The sequence below is a fragment of the Pipra filicauda genome, unplaced genomic scaffold (genome assembly GCF_003945595.2).
Source record: "Pipra filicauda isolate LSUMZ 115617 unplaced genomic scaffold, ASM394559v2 scaffold139_size1960392_pilon, whole genome shotgun sequence".
Taxonomy (NCBI): Eukaryota; Metazoa; Chordata; class Aves; order Passeriformes; family Pipridae; genus Pipra; species Pipra filicauda.
Genome location: NW_024103873.1, coordinates 560175 through 581246, shown reverse-complemented (window position 1 = coordinate 581246; position 21072 = coordinate 560175). Strand labels below are relative to the sequence as shown.

Genomic DNA, 21072 nt, shown 5'->3' with positions numbered 1-21072 from the left:
CCAAGCCAGACAGCCCAAGGCACTGCCCTCCTCAGTGCAGCCCCCAGGGTCCCAGCTGGCACAGCCAAGCCCCCAGCAAGCCCCAGCTCAAGAGCTGCTGGAGGAGGTGCTCCCACCACCCCTGCCTGCCCTGTGCTCCATGAGCCATCACCCTTGGGCCCCTCCAGCCACCCGGCTCTGCCCTCCCCAGAGAGCCAGCCAGGAAGGTGTCACTGGTGGCCACGTGGCTCCCGTGTAGGTCCCCCAACCCCTCCAACGCTTGGTGTCCCTTGTCCTTGTTGGGTCAGCCTGACTTTGGATCAATTCCTTGACAGGAACTGTTCCTGGCACTTCTCCATGGTCAGGTGTGCAGGGAAGAGACTCCTGATGGCCTCCCCAGGCTGCCCTTCAGCAGAACACGCACATGAGTCAACGTCCTCCCTAACCCCTTCCCATGGGTACAGCAATGGTTGCATGGACATGGACAGGGCTGGAGCCAACACCCTGCCCACAAAGAGCCCTGACCCCAGCCAGGCTTCTCCACTTGTTCCCTCTCACCCACCTTCTCTTTCATCTTCTCAATCTTCTTGACGGAGCTGCGCCGCTGAGGCCGGTCCTCGTGCCGCAGCAGGTTCACGCTGATATCCCCTGACTTGTTGAACTGCTTCTCCTCCTGCTTCTCCGCCTCCTTCAGCTTGCTCTCGGCACTGATGCTCTCTGCATGGTACATGTGGTAGGTCTTCATCACCTGCAGACACAGGAGGTCGTGAGCCGCCTGCCCGTGGCCACAGAAGCACCAGAGCAGGGGAAGCCACAGCCATGAGCAGCGCAGAGGGGCTGTGGAGGCCACTACGGCACTAAGGAGCAAGATGGGGAGGGAAAGCCTGTGAGATTAACCCCATCCCCAGCTCTACTTCCAGCAGCTCCAGGTTGGTGTAAGAACCACGATCCAGCTTGGTCCTGCTGTGGGGACAGGCTGAGACGTGTCCCCAGCACACACCTGCAGTCAAAACACACTGTGTGTCTGCCAACAGGGAAACAAGGAATAACCTCCAGTGCTTTGCAGTTGGGATAAGGGACTCCATGACAAGTGACTGTGAGGAGGCCACAGTGACCCTGAACTCCCTTTTGACCCAACACATCTGTTCCTCCACTTGGACTTGCTAAGACATCACACAGCCCCTGTTCCACCACCCTGACAGCAGGACCATCCAGAAGTAGAGGAGCTGCAATTCCCAAACAAAAATGGGGTTTGTCTCCTGTCAGCACCTCATCCTTCTCTTGCTGCCGCCAGCAGGCACAGGCAGCACCAGTGGGTGCAGCAGCACCGTGTCCTTCACATTCCAGATCCAGGAGGGATGATGCTGATCCACTGCCAGGAACACTCTCTGCAGGTAAAACTTCCACCCTTCCAGCTTTCCCTTTCAGATACAAGGGCCCAAAGGGCACACTGGGATCATTTTAATGAAGCTGGCAAGAGGAACCCAACTGCTTCTCTCTCTTTATGCCTTCAGTCACACTGTCCCCTTCCATCATCTCCCTCTGGGATGTGGATGGTTTATCTCACACTGCCTTGACACAGCCTACGGGGCCCGACTGCTCGCTGGGATCAGCCTCAGCAGGCCTGGGACTCACTGGGATGGGCTGGGACACGCTGGGACGGGCTGGGACACCCCGGGATGGGCTGCTGAGCCTCATGGGTTAAGACAGCAGGAACCCACAAAGGCAGAGTAATTTTACACAAGGCTTAATGAAGAAAACACAGAGTTTTCCTCAGCTGTGGCTGCCAGCAGGACCCAGGAGTGTTTGACTTGGATCAGGTCAGGCTGAGCCGCATGATCCCTCCTCCTGCCAAGCACAAACCTCGGCTGAAACGGGCTCCAAATGCCGCATGGGAGCCACACAGGATGTGCCACCGGGGGGAGATGTGACTGTAGGCAATGGCAAGGGACAGCGAGCAAAGGCTCCTGCCTTGGCCCTGAGCTACTTCATTGCAAAACCCTGCAAATTATAATGCACATTCCAGCCATGTATTGCAAACTGCAGTTTCTGCAGTGAATGTCACAGGACACATGTAAAACAGAAAATTCCCAGGATTTTCTTAAGGAGAACAATCAGAGGGCTTCACTAAGCCCTCCTTATCCTCACCATCTCCATCTTTTTATAAAACGCTCAGAGGAAAGTGAAAAAGCAAAATGCTGCACATCAGGGCATCAGGCAGTAACAGGAGAGGTTTCTGCAGCACCCAGAGAGGCCCAGACACAACATGACAGAGAAGCCCAATGAATAACAGGGATCCAAATCGCAGGACTTTTGTGAAATCTAAAGGTTATGGGACTGTTACCCAACCTTAAACAGCTCACTGTGCACCTTACCAGCTGCCCTGTCACACAGGTCATGCTTGGAAATTCAGGGGATATTTTTGTGTAATATGTGCCTTGACTTTGGCTGGGGCCAACGTGCACTGCAGCAGTCGGCCCCTGATCCGCAATTCCCTGTGCTGTCTCAGTGCCTGCAATCGAGTCACACTGTCCCTGCCTTGCACTGCTGTGTCACAAAGACAAACTGCCACAGCTGCAGCCCGGGAAGCTTTCCTGCAAATCAGTTAATTAGCTGCAGCGGAGGAGGAAAAATATGTTCCAATGTTCATTAGTTATTTAACAACACGAGCTGTGTTTGCCATATTAATTACATGTTCTGGATAAAGGCTGTTGCCAAAATAGCGGCCATAAATGGCACTGTTGGCTGTATTCAGCTGCAAGGGCTTTGTCCTTCTGAACAGCTCATCCCCAAGGTTCTGACCCAGCAGAGGAGCCAGAGCAAAAACAGGGTGACTGTGTCAGGCACAGGCTCAGGCCCATGAACATCCAGCCTGTACAGGCTCCAACTTGGTACCTGTCTGCTGCAGTCTGTAAGCAGGAACCAAAAGGATGAAGCTGGTTTTAATTCACAGCTGAACTGTTTCTGTGCAAAACCATTCACAAGCATCTCCACTTCAGAACAAAAGTCATCTGCTTCCTTTCTGATTGAAGTCAGCATGGGTTGGGTCTGGTTCTTTCCATACAGAGTCCACAGGGTGACTTGCATCAGAACAGCAACAAGGCTGAGCTAAAATCAATTTGGTTGCTTTGGCTTAAGTTTGAGACAGTGAATGCCTGAGAAGCCTGTAAAAAATTATAGTTTCTGCCCAGTGCACAGAATTCCCCTCAGTGAGGCTTAAAAAGCAGCTGGGCCAGGGCACGGATGTGCTGCAGTTAAAGACCTGGACAGAGACGAGAGAAGTGACTTCCCTGTGCTGAGAGCAGACAAGTGACGTTTCTCAAGCAGCATCCTGGTGTCCTGTGAGCCGGGTCCTTATCCTGTGTCTGGTTTCATCAGCAGTCACAGTTCTCGTGGGCACCCAACGTGCTGCACTGACCACACTGACAGCAGCTCGGTCCCAAAGGTGCCCCCAGCCACCCCCAGCACCTCAAGCCAGGGGTGCAGCCAAGTCTGTTTCACCTGGCTCAAGGACAGATCTCTCTGACCAGCACCAAGCAGTCTTGAGGTGACCCTGTTTGCCCCACAGGCCCTAATTTTTCTTCATGCTTCATCATCATTTCTGAAGTGCGTCCCTTTCCTGCTCCTTCCCAGCTGGATGACAATTGGTTTGTTATCTTAGCAGCAAGCAAACACAAAGCTCCTTCAGCTGTTCCAGTGTCACATTCAAACCAGTGTGTTTCACCATTCAAACCCATTCTGCTCAGCACATGGAAAAAAGCAGTGAATGGGAAAAATCTCAGTTCCTGTGAGGACAAGTTTAGCCCCAGACTCGGCAGGAGCACAATTTCCCTCTTTGCTCCTATTGACCACTGCTCACACTTTGGACCTCAGCACATTGACCCCCCTGCTGACCCCAGCATGTCCCTCGGGTGATGCCCCTGCCTTGTGTCCAGGTCCAGAGCACACTGGCCTGCAGGTATTAAGGTCAGCCCAGCCCTTGTTAGTCTTTCCTTGTATTGCACCTGTCAAGATGCTGTTGTAATTAATCTTAATTAGTCACCACCTCTTGAGCTTGTGACACTCAACCATCAACAATGCACTCCCAAATCTCACACAGGCTTTTTAATCCGATCTGCTGTCCACCCACACTGTAGGGCTCACAACAACCAAATCCTTCAACAGCCATTGCAAGAACAAGCCTGTTAAGAGAAGATTTATGGCAGAAATTTCAAATACAATCCTTCATGCTCTGTTGTTTAGGCCTGTTTTTCAAAAAGATGGAATGGAATGATTGTTTAGGAATAAACCTGTTGCAGTGTTATTTATATACCAGTAACAGATACAACCAAAGAAAGCAAATATATTGTCTCAGTTTTTCAACACAAGACAGACTTTATGTTGCTTTGTTGCTCCTAAACCACAAGTAAAATATTTTTTTTTTAAAAAGCAGTTGCTACAGGGCAAGAGACAGAAGCAACACAAAGAATTTTACTGTCCTGCTATGAAAACTTGCTTTTGAAGAGCCAAGTCCTGACTAACAGTGCACGATCTCACCAGGAGGCACAGACAGCTCCACAGCCAAAGTGCTCCTCAGAGCAGGAGATGGAGCTGAGCATCCATGAGCTAAACGTTTCCTGCCTTCCACAGCAGAAGGTCATGTTCATCCATTCCCCCCAGGCCACGGACTCACAGGAGCAGGGCAGGTGTCAGCAACAACAAGCACAGCCAGCTCAGAGCCACCGGTGCCTGGAAATCACCAACCACGGCACTGAGAGGGGCCTGAAGGCAACGCGGTGCAGGAGCCACAGAGGGGAGAGTGTGACGGACACAGGGATCACACAGATCCTGCCCAGACAGCCCCAGGGACGCTGAAGGGAAGCAGCCCTGCTCCCTGGAGCACTGTGGAATGCTCCAGATGGAAAAGGCCGTGTGTGCCACAGGATGGCCGGGACAGAGCCCCTCGAGCCACCCCAGGGCTGGACACACACTCTGCTCCAATGAGCGGCACTGCGGGCGCTGCCAGCCAGGCATGGGCACCACTCACTGCTGGGCATGAGCTCACTGCTGGGCACTGCTCATTGCTGGGCACTGCTCATTGCTGGGCACCCCCTCACTGCTCACCGTGTACAGCTCGTTGGTGACTTTCAGGAGTTCTTCATGCATCTGCAGGCCAATCTCCTTACTCTGCAAGACAAAAAGAAAGAAGCATTGAGACTTTGTTCTGCCCAAAACATGCAGTTCTGAAAGGAAAAGATACTTTGGAGGGATTATAACTGTGAACACACAGCAGAACCTTGTTCTGTCTCAGAACTGCTGCGTTTTCATTTGAGGTCGATGTTTGCCCATGGATCACCCAACCCGGGTTTCAGAGACCACAAGGAAGAACATCAGTCAATTTTACTTATTTATCCTGCAAAAGGGATCAATCTAAAATTACAGGCAATACCGCTTTGCCCTTTCACTGGCAGAATTTATCTCCAGCCCACAGACAACTCCCCCTGTGGGTCTAACACGTAACACCCTGCCCTAGTTTGGGGTCTGGTTTCACATCGAGACTGGCAGAGTGCACAAAGCTGGGCCCGCTCCACAGCCAGGGGTGTTTTAGAGCTTGACTTTGCCTATTTTTCAACAAAACCTGCCTTAGTGCATGTGGGTGAGTGGCTGCTGCATTCTCCAACTGAGCAGGCTGCGTGTTAGTGCTGCGTGAACTCCCCTGTATAATTTACATCATCCAGTAACCATCTGAGTGCACAGATCCCTTAGACTGGCTTTCTCCGGTCCCACAGCATCACCTGTCAACCTGTCTTGATCTGATGAGACATGTTAAACACACTTGCTGCTGGACTTGCAATTTCCAGCCAACACTGGTATTTCAGAAGGAGGATTATCAGGGCTCCCCAGCCCCAGCATCCCAGATTTAGATGATCCTTGGCCATGACTCACCCTCCCCAGCTTGTTCTCAGTAGCTCATTTTCACTATTCTGACCTGAGTGAATGAAAGTATCTCTGAAAAGGGACATTTTATTACAAAATAGCTACACCACAGTTATATAATAAAGTTTCCAGTTTCACAACTGCAGCAGCCAAAGTTCAGCCAGCTGAGGAGATGCTTATTGCCAGTGAGTAACTCCTGGCATCCTCCCATCTGCTGAAATCCCATTATCAGTCTGTGTTTTCCCTTTCCTTGCCAGGCAGGATGAAGCAGATCCAGTCATCAGCCTCGCAAAGCACGGACATGGCACTTCTCAGAGAGGCCACAGCGTGGGGAGCTGCCCAGCGTTGGAGCCTGGCTGCAGATCAAGCCACCTCCTCCCACACCCCCACGTCTGGAGCTGCTGGGGGTGTGCTCACACTGCTTTCCTGCCTCCCTGTAATTACACCCCAAATCTCCACAATGAATCCTCTAGGCTAGGGAACACTTATTATAGCTTGAAGATGTGTTTAAACTAAGTATAGACACTCCCCTCCTCCCTCCCTAAAACAGCACCAAACCAAACCCAAGCAGCTTCTTTCAGATTTCCTCAACTCCAGGCAGTTTTGTGCACACAGGAAGGGAAAACAACATCCCATCAGGCTGAGTGGTGAGAGAGGCCCACAACACAGAGAGGTCCTTTCAGCCAACGGGACAACCCACGTCCTTGTGAAGTTTAACCTTAGATTATTAAAAGTGGGAATCAAAGCAAAGCCTGAAGTAAAGAATCTAAAGAGTCAAAGTCCCTCGGATCCATGACCATCCAGTAACCACAGTGTACCCATGAGCTAGCGCTGGGGTACCTGGGACAGTGCCATCCTCAGCAGTGTGACTGATGCCACTGCTCCCACTCCCACGGGCACGGGGTGCCAGGACGATGCCAAGGACCAGGAGGTGCTCGGTGCTCAGTCATCTGGAACCCTCATCTGGACTGAACCTCAGTCCCCATCTCCTACCCACTGACACCGGTGGTCACCAGTGCTCTCAGAAGTCTCGCTGAGGCTCGCTAATACCAAGAGAGCTGTGACAGATCTGCATCCCCCCAGACACAGCAGCAACATGTTTGGAGACCTTCTCACTCTCTACAACTCCCTGACATGAGGTTGAAGCCAGGTGGGGGTCAGGCTCTGTTCCAAGGTAACAAGAGCCAGGACAAGAGGAAATAGCTTCAAGTTGCACCAGGGGAGGTTTAGATTGAATATTAGGGAAAACTTCTTCCCTGAAAGGGCTGCCCAGCCCTGGCCCAGCTGCCCAGGGCAGTGGTGGAGTCACCATTCCTGGAGGGGTGTAAAAGCCATGTGGATGTGCCTCCTGGGGACGTGGGTTAATGGTGGGCTGGGAAGTGCTGGGGGAACAGTTGGACCTGGCAGTCCCAGAGGGCTTTTCCAACTCAAATGATTCTGTGATTCCAATACAAGTTATTTCAGTCAGGGTCTACAAACAGGGGTCTCAGAGCCTAGAGCCTGCAGGAGCTGAGTCATACACAGCCCCTCCAGCCATTCCTGCTTCCACAAGTCACTGCCCAGTCCCCAAACCAAGGCTTCCCAAAGCCAGCAGAGGAGGACAGGATGGGCTGGTGGCAAGAGCCATGGCCCAAGCTCAGCTGCAGCTGCTGCCTATGCCCTGGATTTCCTGCATGGAGCACAGCAAGGCCACAAAGCTGTAATTTCCAAGCCCAATTTTAGACTCCTAAACAGAGCAACACAAACTGGTTCAGTGTGTCATTCCATGAGCCACACTGACATGGGGGACCATGGGTAGGAACCATGTTTAAAGAGCCATTTTCTTATAGACACTATAAACCAACACCCAGAATCCTGCTGCAGGAGACCAAAGGGTCTCTGGCATTGTCGGGAGTCTTCCAGCATCCAAGAGAGCAATGTCCAGCCTGGGGATGCTGGAGCCTCTTCCCACCGCAGGCAGGTGAGCAGCTGAAGGACTCGCCACTTCTCTGAGCCTGCTGCCTGCCCTTTCTCTAAGGGAGAAATTACACGTATGGGCTTACAGGAGTCAACACCAAAACATCATTCCACTTACCTGGGACCATCTGCAAAACCCAAACTCCAATTTAGGTGCTTCCTTTATGCCTCCAATTCCTCCGAAAACACAGCTCCTCACTGGGACAGCAATGGCTTCAGGTTAGCAGTTTATTAAAATTCCTGCCACTGCCAACAAAGTAACAGGAAGCAGCAGCATGGATGACTGGCAGTGGAGGATGCTTATTCTACAGACAAAGACAAGAGTTCCCATCCAGACAGACACCACTTCTTCACCCAACGTCCATCTTGGACACCACGGCACAGAATTAAATTTACAGTCACGGCACGGAATTAAATCCCAAACTGGGGACTAACGCAGCATCATTACTTTGTACATAGTGATGCTCTGTCTCAAATCTACAATTTCCTGTATTCTGTACCTGGAAGAAGCTTTAAACTTCCTTCCTTCCACCACAGAGAGAGGTAAGAGGGGAGAAAACACCTGCCTGGCCATGGGTCCCTCAGCCTGGGTTTGGCTCTGCCAGGAGGATGTGCTGGGAGATTTCATGGTGACAGAGACTCACCCTGACAGCAGATCGAGCCAGCTCTCCGCAGGGACACATCTCAGCATCCCCATTTATCACTGCCTATTAGCAACATCGACACACTCGCTTTGATCATTGCCTCCTGCACCAGGAATGTGACTCACACTGGAAGCTCCAGGGAAACTTGCCCAACTGAGTTTTCTTCCTCTGCTTTGCTCCCAGAGCGGTTTGGGCTGGAAGGGTTCCTGGCCAGCCACAGTGAGAGGCGAGTCAGAGCCAATGCCCGGACTGTCGGCAGAGGGGCAGAACACTTGGGTGGAGAGGAACAAACTGCAGTGCCCCAATTTACTGAGGAACAACCCCCCCGGCTCATCCAGGGCAGCTGAGGGAGCAGCAGCTCAGCACTCTGCATCTTTCTTGGCACACTACCATGGCACTGAGCAATCGCTCCTCAGTTATGCTCACCCTGTACCTCAGCAGTCCCTCCCCGCTGCTTTGCTGGGATTGTTTACATTTACATAATGAACGAAGGAAACACAAAACCTCCCAGTTCCCCGTGTCCCCACAGCATGTCACAGCCCATTAATAAACTCTAGGTGGGGGGAATTAAAAGTGACATCTCTGGAAAAAAATGTTACCCTAATTTACCATCAAAGAACAATCTCCAGCACACCCAGCAGCTGAACCACAACTGCGGGTGCTTTAACCCTTCCTGAGCCAGATCATCTGCCAGCAGCCCCGTGGGCACAGCCTCCCCAGAGAAGCACTGCGAGCACTTTACTCAGCACAGAACCAGACCAGAGAGAACAGTGAAAGATCCCTCCTCTGAGCAACCTCGTACACTGCAAGGCTGAAGGGATGTCTTCAAAATCCATTTACCAGGATGCTCCTATTCCCACACACATGCCCAAGGCATCCCACCAAACACTACTGGGAAGTGGGATCCAGATCCCTCTGGATCCCGGCAAGGCGCGCCTGGCAAGGCGTGCCACAGGTTGAGAAAAATAAACAGCCTGAACAACCCCAAAAGTGGCAGCCTCTCCATCCACATGAAAGGGAAACGATGACACAAAATAAGCCTTTTCCCTGATTTAGCTGAGCATTATTTCCAGGGACAGATGAGTCCAAGGGTCAGATGTGGTGAAATCAGAGATCCCCACACCTGTAAAGGCTCCTTTGGATGCAAAGCCGGTGCTGGCTCTGGCAGGCTGCAGATGGAGTCACACCAGCTCCCCAGTTAGAAGATGGACATGGAGGAGGGAGAAACAAGGAGCAACCATTTCTATAGGATGTAAGGGTTGAGCCTTAAAAGCTGAAATTTAGGTTCAAAAATGAGGAGGGAGAGACAGAAGAAAACCAATTACAAAGAAATAATTCTGCTGAGTGGGTAAAATACTTCATCATCTTGTCCTGGCTGAGGATTGACCTACTATGAGAGAACACTGAACACTCCATGGGTGTCCTTGTTTGAATGCTGACTGGATTTGTCCTGTAGTTCCGCATGGGACACCATCCACACACATGGGCAGAAGGACAGTCTTAACATACATCTCAAAAACAGGTTCAGAGCAAAATGCAAATGCAAAAGACTTTGAGACAGGCTTAGAACTGAACTAACCAATATATCCCAAATTCTCAAATTTCTAGAGGCCTGAAGGACAGGAAAAGGGATGATGTCCTATATCAGATCAGCAAACCCAAGCCTGACCTCGCAGTTTAATTTCTAGGTCAGATCTATAAAATAGAGGAAACTGGCAATAAAAATATCACATGAGATTTACCCTCCAGTCAGGCTGAAATTTCAAGATAAGCCCTGATTATGAGCCTTCTCCTGCTGGAGAGCCCTGTGGGCTTGCCCTGCTCCCTGACTGCAGGCTCCAGATGTCCTGGTGACAAGGGACAAAAATTAAGGAAAACCTTAAAGTCACAGAGCCAACCCACTGCTGGGACTCTTCATTCCTTACCACACTCCCCCTCGCTTTCAGTGAAGAGTCCTGGTCCACCTGACTGTGAGATTCCCACAAGTATATGATGCCTCTTTTTATTTGGTTATTATTAATAATTCTGTATCTGTCATCTTACCCTTTACCCTTTTTCCAAATAATTTTTTAGGAACTGCACTGACATTCTCCTTCCTTTTGTTCCCTGTCTTCTAGTCAGTCATTAATACAGAAAACAACCACACCTTACTCTTCAACAGCTCTTCAGGAACTTCAATCTTGCCCACTGAAGGCACTGCGCCAGCTACTGACACGATCCCTGGCTCCTGGAAATACCTCCACCAGATTTCTGAGGCATGACTCTTCCCTTCAGGAAGCCATGACTCCTCTCCTGTAGCTGCCTCATGCCTGTCATCCTGCTCTTTACCACGGTTCCACCCAACAAGCCTGTTCTGATCTGTCCTGTGAAGGCCTCCAAGAGTCTTTAGAAAAAGTCATCACAGTTCCACCTTTCATCTCTCCGGCACCGACACTTTGAGCACCAGGTCACACCTCACTGCTTGTCACTTGGCAGCTCTAGATCTGTTTCTTTAAAACTCTTGAATAAATATTATCTGGAAAGACTTACAGTGATAGTCCCTCAAAAGATTTGCTCTGCAACATCTATGATGGTTCCACTTCAGATTAAAATGCCAGGATGGACCCTCAGTGAGCAGGACTCCCCCCAGCTGCCCGGGTTACCTTTTTAAAGAGCCTGATGACATCCTCGCTGATCTGCGACAGCCGCACGATGACGTTGTTCATGAAAATGTCGTTCAGGGTGGCGTGGTCTCGGCTCTCCCGCCGGGTCTGCGTCAGGACCAGGTACCAGCAGTTCACAGGGGAAAGGAGGTGCTGATCTTTTCTGGGGAATTGGGGGGAAAAATGACAAAGGTCAAGTGAACAAGTCAAAAAGGCACATATTTTCAAATGAATGCTGCCAGCACACCGCCTCCCTCCCCTGCACATGTCCCCTGGGATCTGTCATGCCCACAGAAAGGTGCATGATCTCTTCTTCCAGCTGTCCAAGTGCTGCCCCACAGGGATGTCCAGTGGCACACGAGCATGGGAACCACACCAGCCCCCCAGTCAGCCAGCCCCTTCCTGCACTGGGTGCTCTGGAAGGTGGCACAGGAGAAGAGACATCCCTGGCAAGGAGAGTTTGGTTTTTTCTTTCCACTCATGCTATAAAATATGACTGTCAGTGCCCACTGCAGGAGGTCCCGTTTGCCACTCAATCCACTGGGCTGCTTTTAGTGCACTCAAAAGTGTTCAAGAAAGGGCTCTGCATCCAATGTTACCCCCAAGTGTCTGTGCACAACACGAACACGCTCAGGTGTGCTGCAGGGGACTCCAGAACACCTCTGTGTGCATACACAGACAGAACCACATACAGAAATCTGGATGAACCTGGATGTGAACTGGAATCAGCAGGAGCCGCAGCAGCACAGCGATTGCCAGCTCCAGGGCTGGGCACAGCCCGCTGCACACGGCGACACAGGGACAAAGGAGCACCACAGGGACTGTAATTCTTATGAGTGTCACAGCCTCAGCAGAATAATGACACACATGAGCAGCTGGGGAAACAGCACAGATGAGCCTGGTAAGGGCAGGTACAGAGCAGCGAGGAAGAACAAAGTGTATGAAGGGAGTCTCTCAACATGGAGCGGGCAGTGAGGACTCAGCAGGAGCAAGCACTGAAATCCAGCTGACCCAATTAACACCATCACTGCCAGCACCTGTGCCCAGGTGTTTAATAAAGGTGGACAATCACTGTCACCTGTAGACACTGCACAGCAGCAGCTTCCAGAACTGTGAGCACACCAAGCAATGGAGAGCCTTAACACTGCTCTGAGCTAGTGGGAGAGGCCAGACACCCCCCGAGCCTTCGTGAGCTCATCTCTGAACCACAGCTCCTTCCTGGCCAATTCCTTCTCCAGGACAGTTATCCCTGACACAGCACCCAGCACCACACAACTGACACACAACAGCTGCATGCCAAAAGGACAGCAAGGATCTGAATGGCAACTCAGCAGCAGCAGAGTTTGGCATAAGACACCAGCAAAGCCTCACTCGCTGGAGAGACCAAGTAAACAGATTAAATAGGATTTAGTAATATAGAATAAATAGGATTTAGTAACGTAACAGCAGAAATCACTGCTCTTGCAGCTGAAATGGGAAAAAAAATCACAAGGAGTTAAAGGAAGAAACAGACTGTGAAGAGCCCAGGGCTGGCGAGGCGAAGGGCATCAGACAGGCAAACCTCTCCCAGGTTCTCTGGGAAAGGCGCTGAACAGTGGCTGCAGTCTTTGGCCACTGAACTGAGTTTCATCTGGAGCAAAGGGCACAATTCCAGTTGAGAGATTCTGTCATGGACATCATCGGCAGAAGAAGAGTCAGAGGCCTTGCTGCAGCCCAGGGAGGCAAAGGTGGGGAGCTGGGGCTGCCGTGGTGCAGGGGAGCAGCCAGGGTGCTGCAGGGGCTGCCATGTGGCCCCGGGCACAGATCCTGCCGGGCACATCCCACAGCTCTGCCAGTGCTGCCCAGAGAGATCCTGCGCCCCGACAGCACCAGGAGAGCTGCTCATGGCAAGGGACACAAGAAGCCCTGACAGCCACTAACAGCCCGTGGAAGCGTCGTCCGAGCCGGCACACTCGGGGACAGGCGGGGAGCAGGGACCAGCCCCCAGCAGCAACAGGGCAGTGGCCTTCACCTGAGCCCTGAGGTCACCAGCCAGTGGAACACACCAGCCAGCACCCTCACCACAGAGTGCTCACCTCCAGAATGAAATTCTGCCTCAAGTTTGTTTGGTTTCTATTTTTTTCAGATATTTTCTTGTTTAGCCAAGCTCGAGAGTATGGTTAAACTGAAAAGAAGCTGCTTTTGAAAACACATATTCACACATCCACAGATTTCACAATTTGCATCATCCGTTTCATTCTCACACAATCCCAGCATCCAGTTCATACTTCCTATTTCAAAGCTTTGTTTCACAATATTTCCATTAAGGATTTGCCTGGCTCCAGCACCGCAGGCTGTGTACAGAAAACACACATGCTTCATTGCAAATAAATTGCAGTAAATTCGATTTCCAGAAACTGCTTCCAAGCCTGAGCCTGTCAGCGAGCCTGAGTGCAACACACAGCTCCTGGAGAGCTGAGGACTGGGCTACATGCAGAAACCAGGGGTAAAGACCGGGCCCACCACAATTTGCACAGTCAAATGAGTGGATGAATTCAAGCCCCTTCAAAAAAATCAAGGGGTTTGACTCCTTCCTGGCCCCTGATTCCTATTTTTACTGTCTTACTCAAGAAGGGCATAGTAAGTGCAATTCAGGCAGCACAGACCAGTAATGCTGTGGTGGAAGTCTTGGCAAGAGACATGTCCAGTTCTTCTGGTGAGCCCTGCCTGGGGACAAGACAGAGGAGGTCACCTGATGGACTTTACTGCGCTTTAGGACTGTGCAGCTACAAACCAACCTCCAGTGCTCGCAGCAGCCTCCAGCCAATCATTTCACACCAGTCTGCCCCGGGAACACCTGCTTACTTGAACTGGTGCTCTCTGGAACTGCGGATCTTGGAGGAGAAGCGTTCAGCCAGCTTCTCCAGGCTCCGGGAGTACTCCAGCTCAATCTCGGCCTTCCTGCGGAAGAACTCCTGCAGGTCCTGCAGCAGCTGCAGGCGCGACTCCGACTGCTGCTCCAGGCATTTGAACTGCTCCACCAGCTGCGTGCGGATTTCTGCAGACACACAAGAGAGAACAAAACACAATGTCAGCAGCAGACACCGGCAGGAGAGCTGTCCTTCCTTGTCCCAGAGCAAACGGCACAGCTCTGCTGGAGCTCCTTCTGAGCCCTGGGGTGAATCCAGGCTTTGCTAAAGGCGACAGATCTTCTTGCCAAGCAAGAGCTGAACAATTCCATTGACCAGCCTCATATTAAACCTCGTTCTTGTCAAAACAAACAGCTGCATAGGAGCACCAAGAGTAACTTCAGAGCTTTCAATTGCCTTTTGAATTCAGCAAATGCTACTTCAATCTACCTGGTACTACCTGAAATCCCGTACTCTTTGCATATAAGCTAATATATTATTTCTTGATAAATGCCCATGTGAAGACCTACAGGACAGCCAGCACTGACCTGGAGGAAGCAGGCATTGCCATGTACCCTCCTTTCACCCCATCCTCCCACACTGCTGGGTTAATCAGCAAATCCAATGTGGCTTTGGCTCAAAGGCTTAAAAAGTCTTTTGGACCCTTCAAATCCCAGCTCACAAACACCACAAGCTTCATCTGTTCCAGGTTTATTTGCTTTCCCATAGGGACCTTCATTCACTGGGACAGACACACTGCAGCCCCCGCGATCTTTCCCAAAGTGGGCTCGGCAGTGTCCGGAGGTGCCTGTGTGGGAGTGGGGATGGGTTCCTCAGATAGCCAGTGTCTCCCACAGGAGCCCAGGTACCCACTGGGTCCTGCAGGGAACAGGCACTCCAGGAGCAGCAAACAGAGTTGGTCTCCAGTGCTGACCCTCACCTGGCCCTGCCAGAACCCACAACCTTGGGCACAGCACACTCCTGTTCAGCACACCTCGATTATTGGAACAGTTTAATGTTTCTCCTCTTTCTATGCCAGAGTTGTACTTTTCACCTTGATCCTCCCCATTTTGAGGACACTTCTCTCCCATGGTCAAAGACCAATTGCACTTTTTCCAGCTCCCTCATATCATATCACACAGCCAAGCTGCAAATCCCCAGCACAGAGCTGATCTCAGGAAGACAGGCAGGCACTGGGAAGGGAGCGCTGCTCAAGGACACAGTCAGACCCTCACCCTGTCTGCAAGAGGAGCAGCACAGCACCTGTGGCACGGGGTACAACGGAAATACACCCTCCCAACCCTTCCAAACCTTTCCCAACCCTTCCAGCCCCAGGCAGGGTTTCTGCAGCTCTCAGAAGCCCATGTGGCCGGGACGCCTTTGCAGGAGCTGCTTGTTCTTCTTGGAGCAGCAGCTGGGCTCTGCCCGGAGGGATGGGGAGCCCCACGGGAGGGGGTGTGGAGAGCTGGAAACAGGAGGAAAAACGAGACTAGACGGTAGGAAAATCTATTCAAAGTGAGAACAATTGGGCTGAGCTGGCTTCAGGGAGCAGCTGCGCAGCGGAGGGATCAGAGGAGCTGGAATTGCAGGGGTGGGCTGATGGAACAGGTCCATATGCTGCCTGCCTGTTCCCAGAGCCCACGAGGAGAGGGGAGCGCAGCCCCACGCCCCCCACTGCCACACACCCCGTGGCAGAGGTGAGACAGCTCCTTGAGACACTTTGCTTTCCAGAGTTCATCTCTGGCTCCTTCTGCAAACTCAGCGTGGTAGGATGACAAATGGTACCTTACTCGCAAAAGCCCCAGCAACTAAAAATACCTGCACCGCCTGAAATGGCTGCCATGGTCACTGGGACACTCAGTGACCCGCATTGAGGCAACACAGAGGTGTCATTCCTGTGCCTGGAATAATCCTCAGTGCCCACATATTACACACATGCACACAAGGCAGGCCCTGCCAGTCCCTGCCAGCACCACGCTGTCCCACGGCCTCACCACTGCAAGATCCTGTCTACACAATCATCACTTCATGCTGGATGGTGAATTAATAAATGATGACGTAATGGTGATGCAAAGCACTGACTGAAATCACCAAAGATTCATGAACTATTTCGAGCTCCGTAAATTTGTGAGGCTCTCATGTAGAGGAGGTTAAAACTGCTATTATCATAATCTGGCAATCTGGTATTTTTCAACATTTCTTCATACAACAACTCTCATGTGAGCCTGAGCTCTGGAAGCCTGGCAGGTATCTCATCACTGGGTCATTTAATGGTGGCAGTGATGGGACTGGAGGCTTCACAAAGGGCACCTAAAATCAAAACTCATGGAAATAAGGAATGCTGAAAGCACCAAAATTCATCACTCACCTTATCACATCACTCCCTGGGCACTTTCTTTATGTTCTTGATACATTATGAGAGGACAGCACAATTGTTCATAAAAATGCCTCCAAGGCTCACACCCAGGCACGGCGAGGGACTCGACACATGGCACGCGGTCACCAGCAAAGCCATTTTCTGTTCCCAAAGTCTGCCTGGAGAACCAGGTAACCATCCCTGCAGTAGCTGGAGTGCTCCAGCTCATTCCTGACCTGCATCCAGCCCATCTGCAGGCACGAGGATGCTGACACAGGAGCCAGAAGGGCTGAGGCCCCAGGCAGAGGAGGAAGGGTGAGACGCAGTGGGGATGCTCAGCACAACTGCAGCCTCTGCCCAGCCAGAGCCCCCCCAGGACTCTGGGCATCTGCTGCACACAGACATCAGCCCTCACACACAGCATGCAGAAACCCCAAAATGAAGGACAGTTTCACTCTACAGGGAATGCTAGAAAGACCCTTTAAATAAATAAATATGGCTGCTAAAAGAATGGAGAAAAAGAAACTAAATTGTAACTGCAAACAAGGTCTCACAATGACTGGTGACAGAGTACCTCAGTTGTTACTCTCTCTGTCCCCAGTTTGCTGGGGTCCAGCTCTATCCCCAGCACACTTTGACCTTCATCAACAGAATATCTTTGTTTTTCCCATGCCTGTAATGTGTTGTTTTGACACTTTTAAGCCTCCTTGCAGGAGTTCAGCCAGGCCAGTGCCACCCTGGCGTGTGGCAGCAAAGGGCAGGCTCTGCAGACATGGGGAGCTGTGACCCTAAAGCCACCCAGCGATGAGCTGTCACACAAACAGTTGAGATGGACACTGACCCCTGGAGCTGCTGCTGCTGAATGGGAAAGGCTGGTGTAGAAAACAAAACAAAGGGCTGCTGACATCATCAATGCAAAGACAGATGTGACAGCAGAGAGAAGGACATCGTTCAGTGTCCAGGGCCCCTGGGAGTCAGCGCTCACGGACACAGCCCCGACAGCACCTGCAGTCGCTCCCCTGCTTCCACATTTCATGGCACTCTCCTCTCAGTTAAATGCCTTTTCATAGAACCAGGAACAAACACAGGCAGGCAGCAAAGCCTTTTTCCACCCTTCAAGCCTGCTGCCTAGGGAACAGTAGGAGCACTCGGAGGGCATCCATCTCCCCCCGCCTGCGCAGTGGAGCTGCAGACCAGCCCCACGTGGGACAGGCAACCATGCGCTGTTTGATCCCAACACCCTCTGCCCTCCCCTCTCCCTCCGACCCAGCCTGCTCACACAGCAGGGGTGGGGACAGCGGGTCCCCAGCAAACCCAAACCCAACACAGCTCTGCTAACGGCCAGTGCAACACCTACAACCCAGATCAAAACCCACAGCCCTTCACCAGCAATCTTCTGGTCAGCAGCATCAGCACGAGCTGCATCCGTCCTGTTCATCATGGGGGGATTCACAGGCCTGGAATTCCAGCTTTAAACTGAATGCCAATTATGTTTTCCACATTAGATAATTATCTCTTCAGCACCCAACCCCAAAACCTTAACTTCTGCTCAGAAGAAGGAGCTTCCACTGTGAGCAGTCCTGTTATTTAAAATGCAGAATCGGGATAGAAAATGCAGGAAATCTGATTTCCTCAGCTCTTCTGAAATACACTGGTGAGGATCCTGGAGAAAACAAAATTCCTTGGCAAAGTAAGGAGCACAGCAATGGTCAAGACAGGCTGCAGGACTGCTAATCCAGAAGAGAGAGGGAACATCTGTAACCAGAACATCTGGCAATTTGCCTTCTGTAATGTTTCTAATCAGTCAACCCATATCACAGCCACAACTGCTCGTTATCCTCAGGCCACGTGAGATGCTGGCAGTAATCACACTTCTAGGCTGCCAAGGTATGGCAAAGCCTCCCACCGCACTAAGACCCCCAAGATGCTCCCATCCCTCTGAAACCTGGTGAAAGGCTTCCAAGAGCCAGAGGGGACACAAAGGGAACTGAGTGTGATGGCCACAGTCAGCCCCACAACACAGAGTACAGAATAAACCCACTGCAGGATAAACCCTTCCCACCACTAGAAGCCAGCCGGTACCTGAGTGCAACAGATCGTGGAGATGAGAGGCATGATTTGCATTCAGCCTTTGGCAGGTTTGTAAGTGAACAGCAACATTTAAAAAAGTGGAAAAAAAACCACAAAAAACAAATGGAAAAAAATTGGTAAGATTATGGGTCAGCCCAAGCAGCACATCAACAGCTTGAACTGGGCCCCGAGAGGAGCTGATTCTCAGGGGCACTTCTGCTGGGCTGCTGGAAACACGAACCTTCGGAAACCCTGGATTTCCTACGAGGCCAACTCCAAACCTGAGGGAGTGCTGGGTTGGAAACGGACACTCAGTGTGCCAGGGAGAGCATAAAGACAATTCCCCAAACCTTTTCAAGACACCAGAAAAGTGCTGTTTTGGTTGATCTAACAGCTCGGCCAGTAGATCAGGGTAAGCCTCATTTTTTCCTCTCCTTGGCTGTTCACCTCATCCATGCTCCAGTGAGGACAATGCTGGCAGCCATGCACAGAGCCCGGGAACGCTCACACACATCCAAATAGCATACCTCTGACACAGGGATGAGGCAGGGTTTGACAAAGAGCAAAATTATCTGGGACACACTGTGACAAACTTGAGCACTCCTATAAGAACCAACACACTGATGTGGAGAGGTCAAGCCGAAGACAAGCAGCTCAGCTCCAAGTCATTACGAACACGCTGCTACTCCAGCCCTTCCCACCCTCAGCTTGCTGAAGGATATTTTCCATATGGTCTCATTTTTTAAATATCACAATTAAAACATAGATGAATGCCATTAGATGAATGCAAATTTTACCAGTGGTAAACATTATTATTATTACTATCATCATCAATTTCATTCACTTATTCCTTGTGTTTTCATACAGTTCATGGATGTTCGTGGTGGGCAGCAGCATCTTTGAATTTCAGGAATTCACAAATACCATGCTGAAATCCCAGCTCCAGCTGAGACTGTGGCAGCACTCCCATCAGCTTCAATGGAGCTGGGATTTCATCCTCTGGCAGTAAATGGGCTGGTGAGACAATTCTGTTCCCGGGCAGTTATTTTGCAAGTCTCCCCCTCTTCCAGTAACTCTGGGCTCCAATACTTCTTACCTCAAGTGCTGGTAAGGGCCAAGCTCCTCAACTGGCATCAGCCACAGCAGAAGGACAGTGGGACCTGCTGCAAAGTTCATGGAGGGCAATGCATGTCAAGTGTAGGGTGGGTTATTAACCAAATTCTACATGGGCAAACACCGGTGAAAAGCAGGCAGTGGAAAATCCTGGATAGTTAAGACACGTGAGGGTGTGGAGCCTGAAGTGACATGTGAGAGACACAGGAGCCAGGTGTGCTCCAGCACAGGGGAGCCTGAAGCCCTGGGAATGGGTGACGCTCCAGCAAGCAGAGCCAGCTGAGAACCCCACACAGCCCAGCCCCAGCAGCTGCAGATCACAGCCAGCACCATCCTCCTCCTCACACCGCCTCCTCCCCAGCGCCCTCCCCCAGGGTCCAGCCAGGCCAGAGCCAGGCTCTGGCTGCTCAGACAGGGACAGACAAAAGCAGAGGTTTCTCTAGCAACGGGCCGGGATGAAAGCTGTCTGAGACGTCCTCGGCTGGCAGGGAGCAGGACCAAGCCCTGCAGCCAAATCCCAAGCCCAGGGGTCTGGCTGCAGCCCACCCACCTCCCCGGCCGGGGCAGCTGCTCTGCGATGCCAAATTATCTGTCCCAGAGAACGGTGGCGGATCCTCCCACTGGACAGCCTGGGACAGGCACTCCTCGAACATATGCTTCACCCCACTGATTTGTGACAAGTGAGAAAATATGCTTGGCAACAAAAGCCATTATTTTCCTCACCATTGGGATTAAAACCAATAGTTTATTGCAAATATAGCACAGCAAGCTGGACTCCGGGAGAATCCAATTCTACAAATATGGAATACACTAACAAGGCCATTTGACTCCCAAATGCTTTTATTCCCACTTCAGACTATCCATGTGCTGCCTTCCCTAAAAGCCCAGCCCTCTTCACCATGGAATTACCTCAGATGTATTTTCTAGTGCTTTGTCATCCCGTGTTTCACCAGCACACACCATTTCCCTCGAGAGAACCCTCACACACACAGAGCTAATGCACCTGGACCATGGATCCATTATGAAATGCCAGCGGGCTGTTCCACTAGAAAAAGCCCCGCTCCAGGCAGGCAGTGCCAGCACAGCCCCAAGAGCCACCGGAACCCCCAGGTGATCCCAGGGAGAGCCAGGCTCAGCCCTCTCGGACAGGGATGCTGGCAGGGCAGAGCCTCGAGAGCCCACACGGCACAGTGTGTTCAGGGGATGCTCCTGCTCCAGGCACCTCCATCCACAGCCACTTCCACGTGCCAACATGGGCTGGCAGCAGTGGCAGGGAGAACAAGGGATGGTGCTGCCAGAGGAGCATCCACCTTGTGAGGGCTGAATCCAGGCCAAGGCTTTGTCAGGTCGAAGCAGTGCCACTATTGAGCTTGAACAGCCAAGGAGCTGCAGGGACCATGGCCTGGAGCATCCGCAGGCAGAGCTGCCAGCAGCACATCCTTCCCAGCACAGCGGAGAGAAGCTGCAGGGAAGGCATAGAGCAAACAGCCCAAAGCAAGCCAACAAGC

The 21072-nt window shown here is 51.6% G+C and overlaps 1 protein-coding gene across 3 annotated transcripts in view; it reads right to left on the bottom strand.

Annotated features, from left to right (window-relative positions):
- The window catches only part of SRGAP3 (SLIT-ROBO Rho GTPase activating protein 3), a 107844-nt gene that overhangs the window by 30293 nt on the left and 56479 nt on the right, over window positions 1–21072 (bottom strand). For all 3 annotated transcript variants that reach the window (XM_039378479.1, XM_027746384.2, XM_027746385.2), the window contains 4 exons: window positions 13982–14174; window positions 11138–11300; window positions 5083–5145; window positions 542–727 (listed from right to left, as the gene is read on the bottom strand). In XM_039378479.1, coding sequence (XP_039234413.1) covers window positions 542–727; window positions 5083–5145; window positions 11138–11300; window positions 13982–14174 — 605 coding nt within the window. The remainder of the gene's footprint in view (window positions 1–541; window positions 728–5082; window positions 5146–11137; window positions 11301–13981; window positions 14175–21072) is intronic.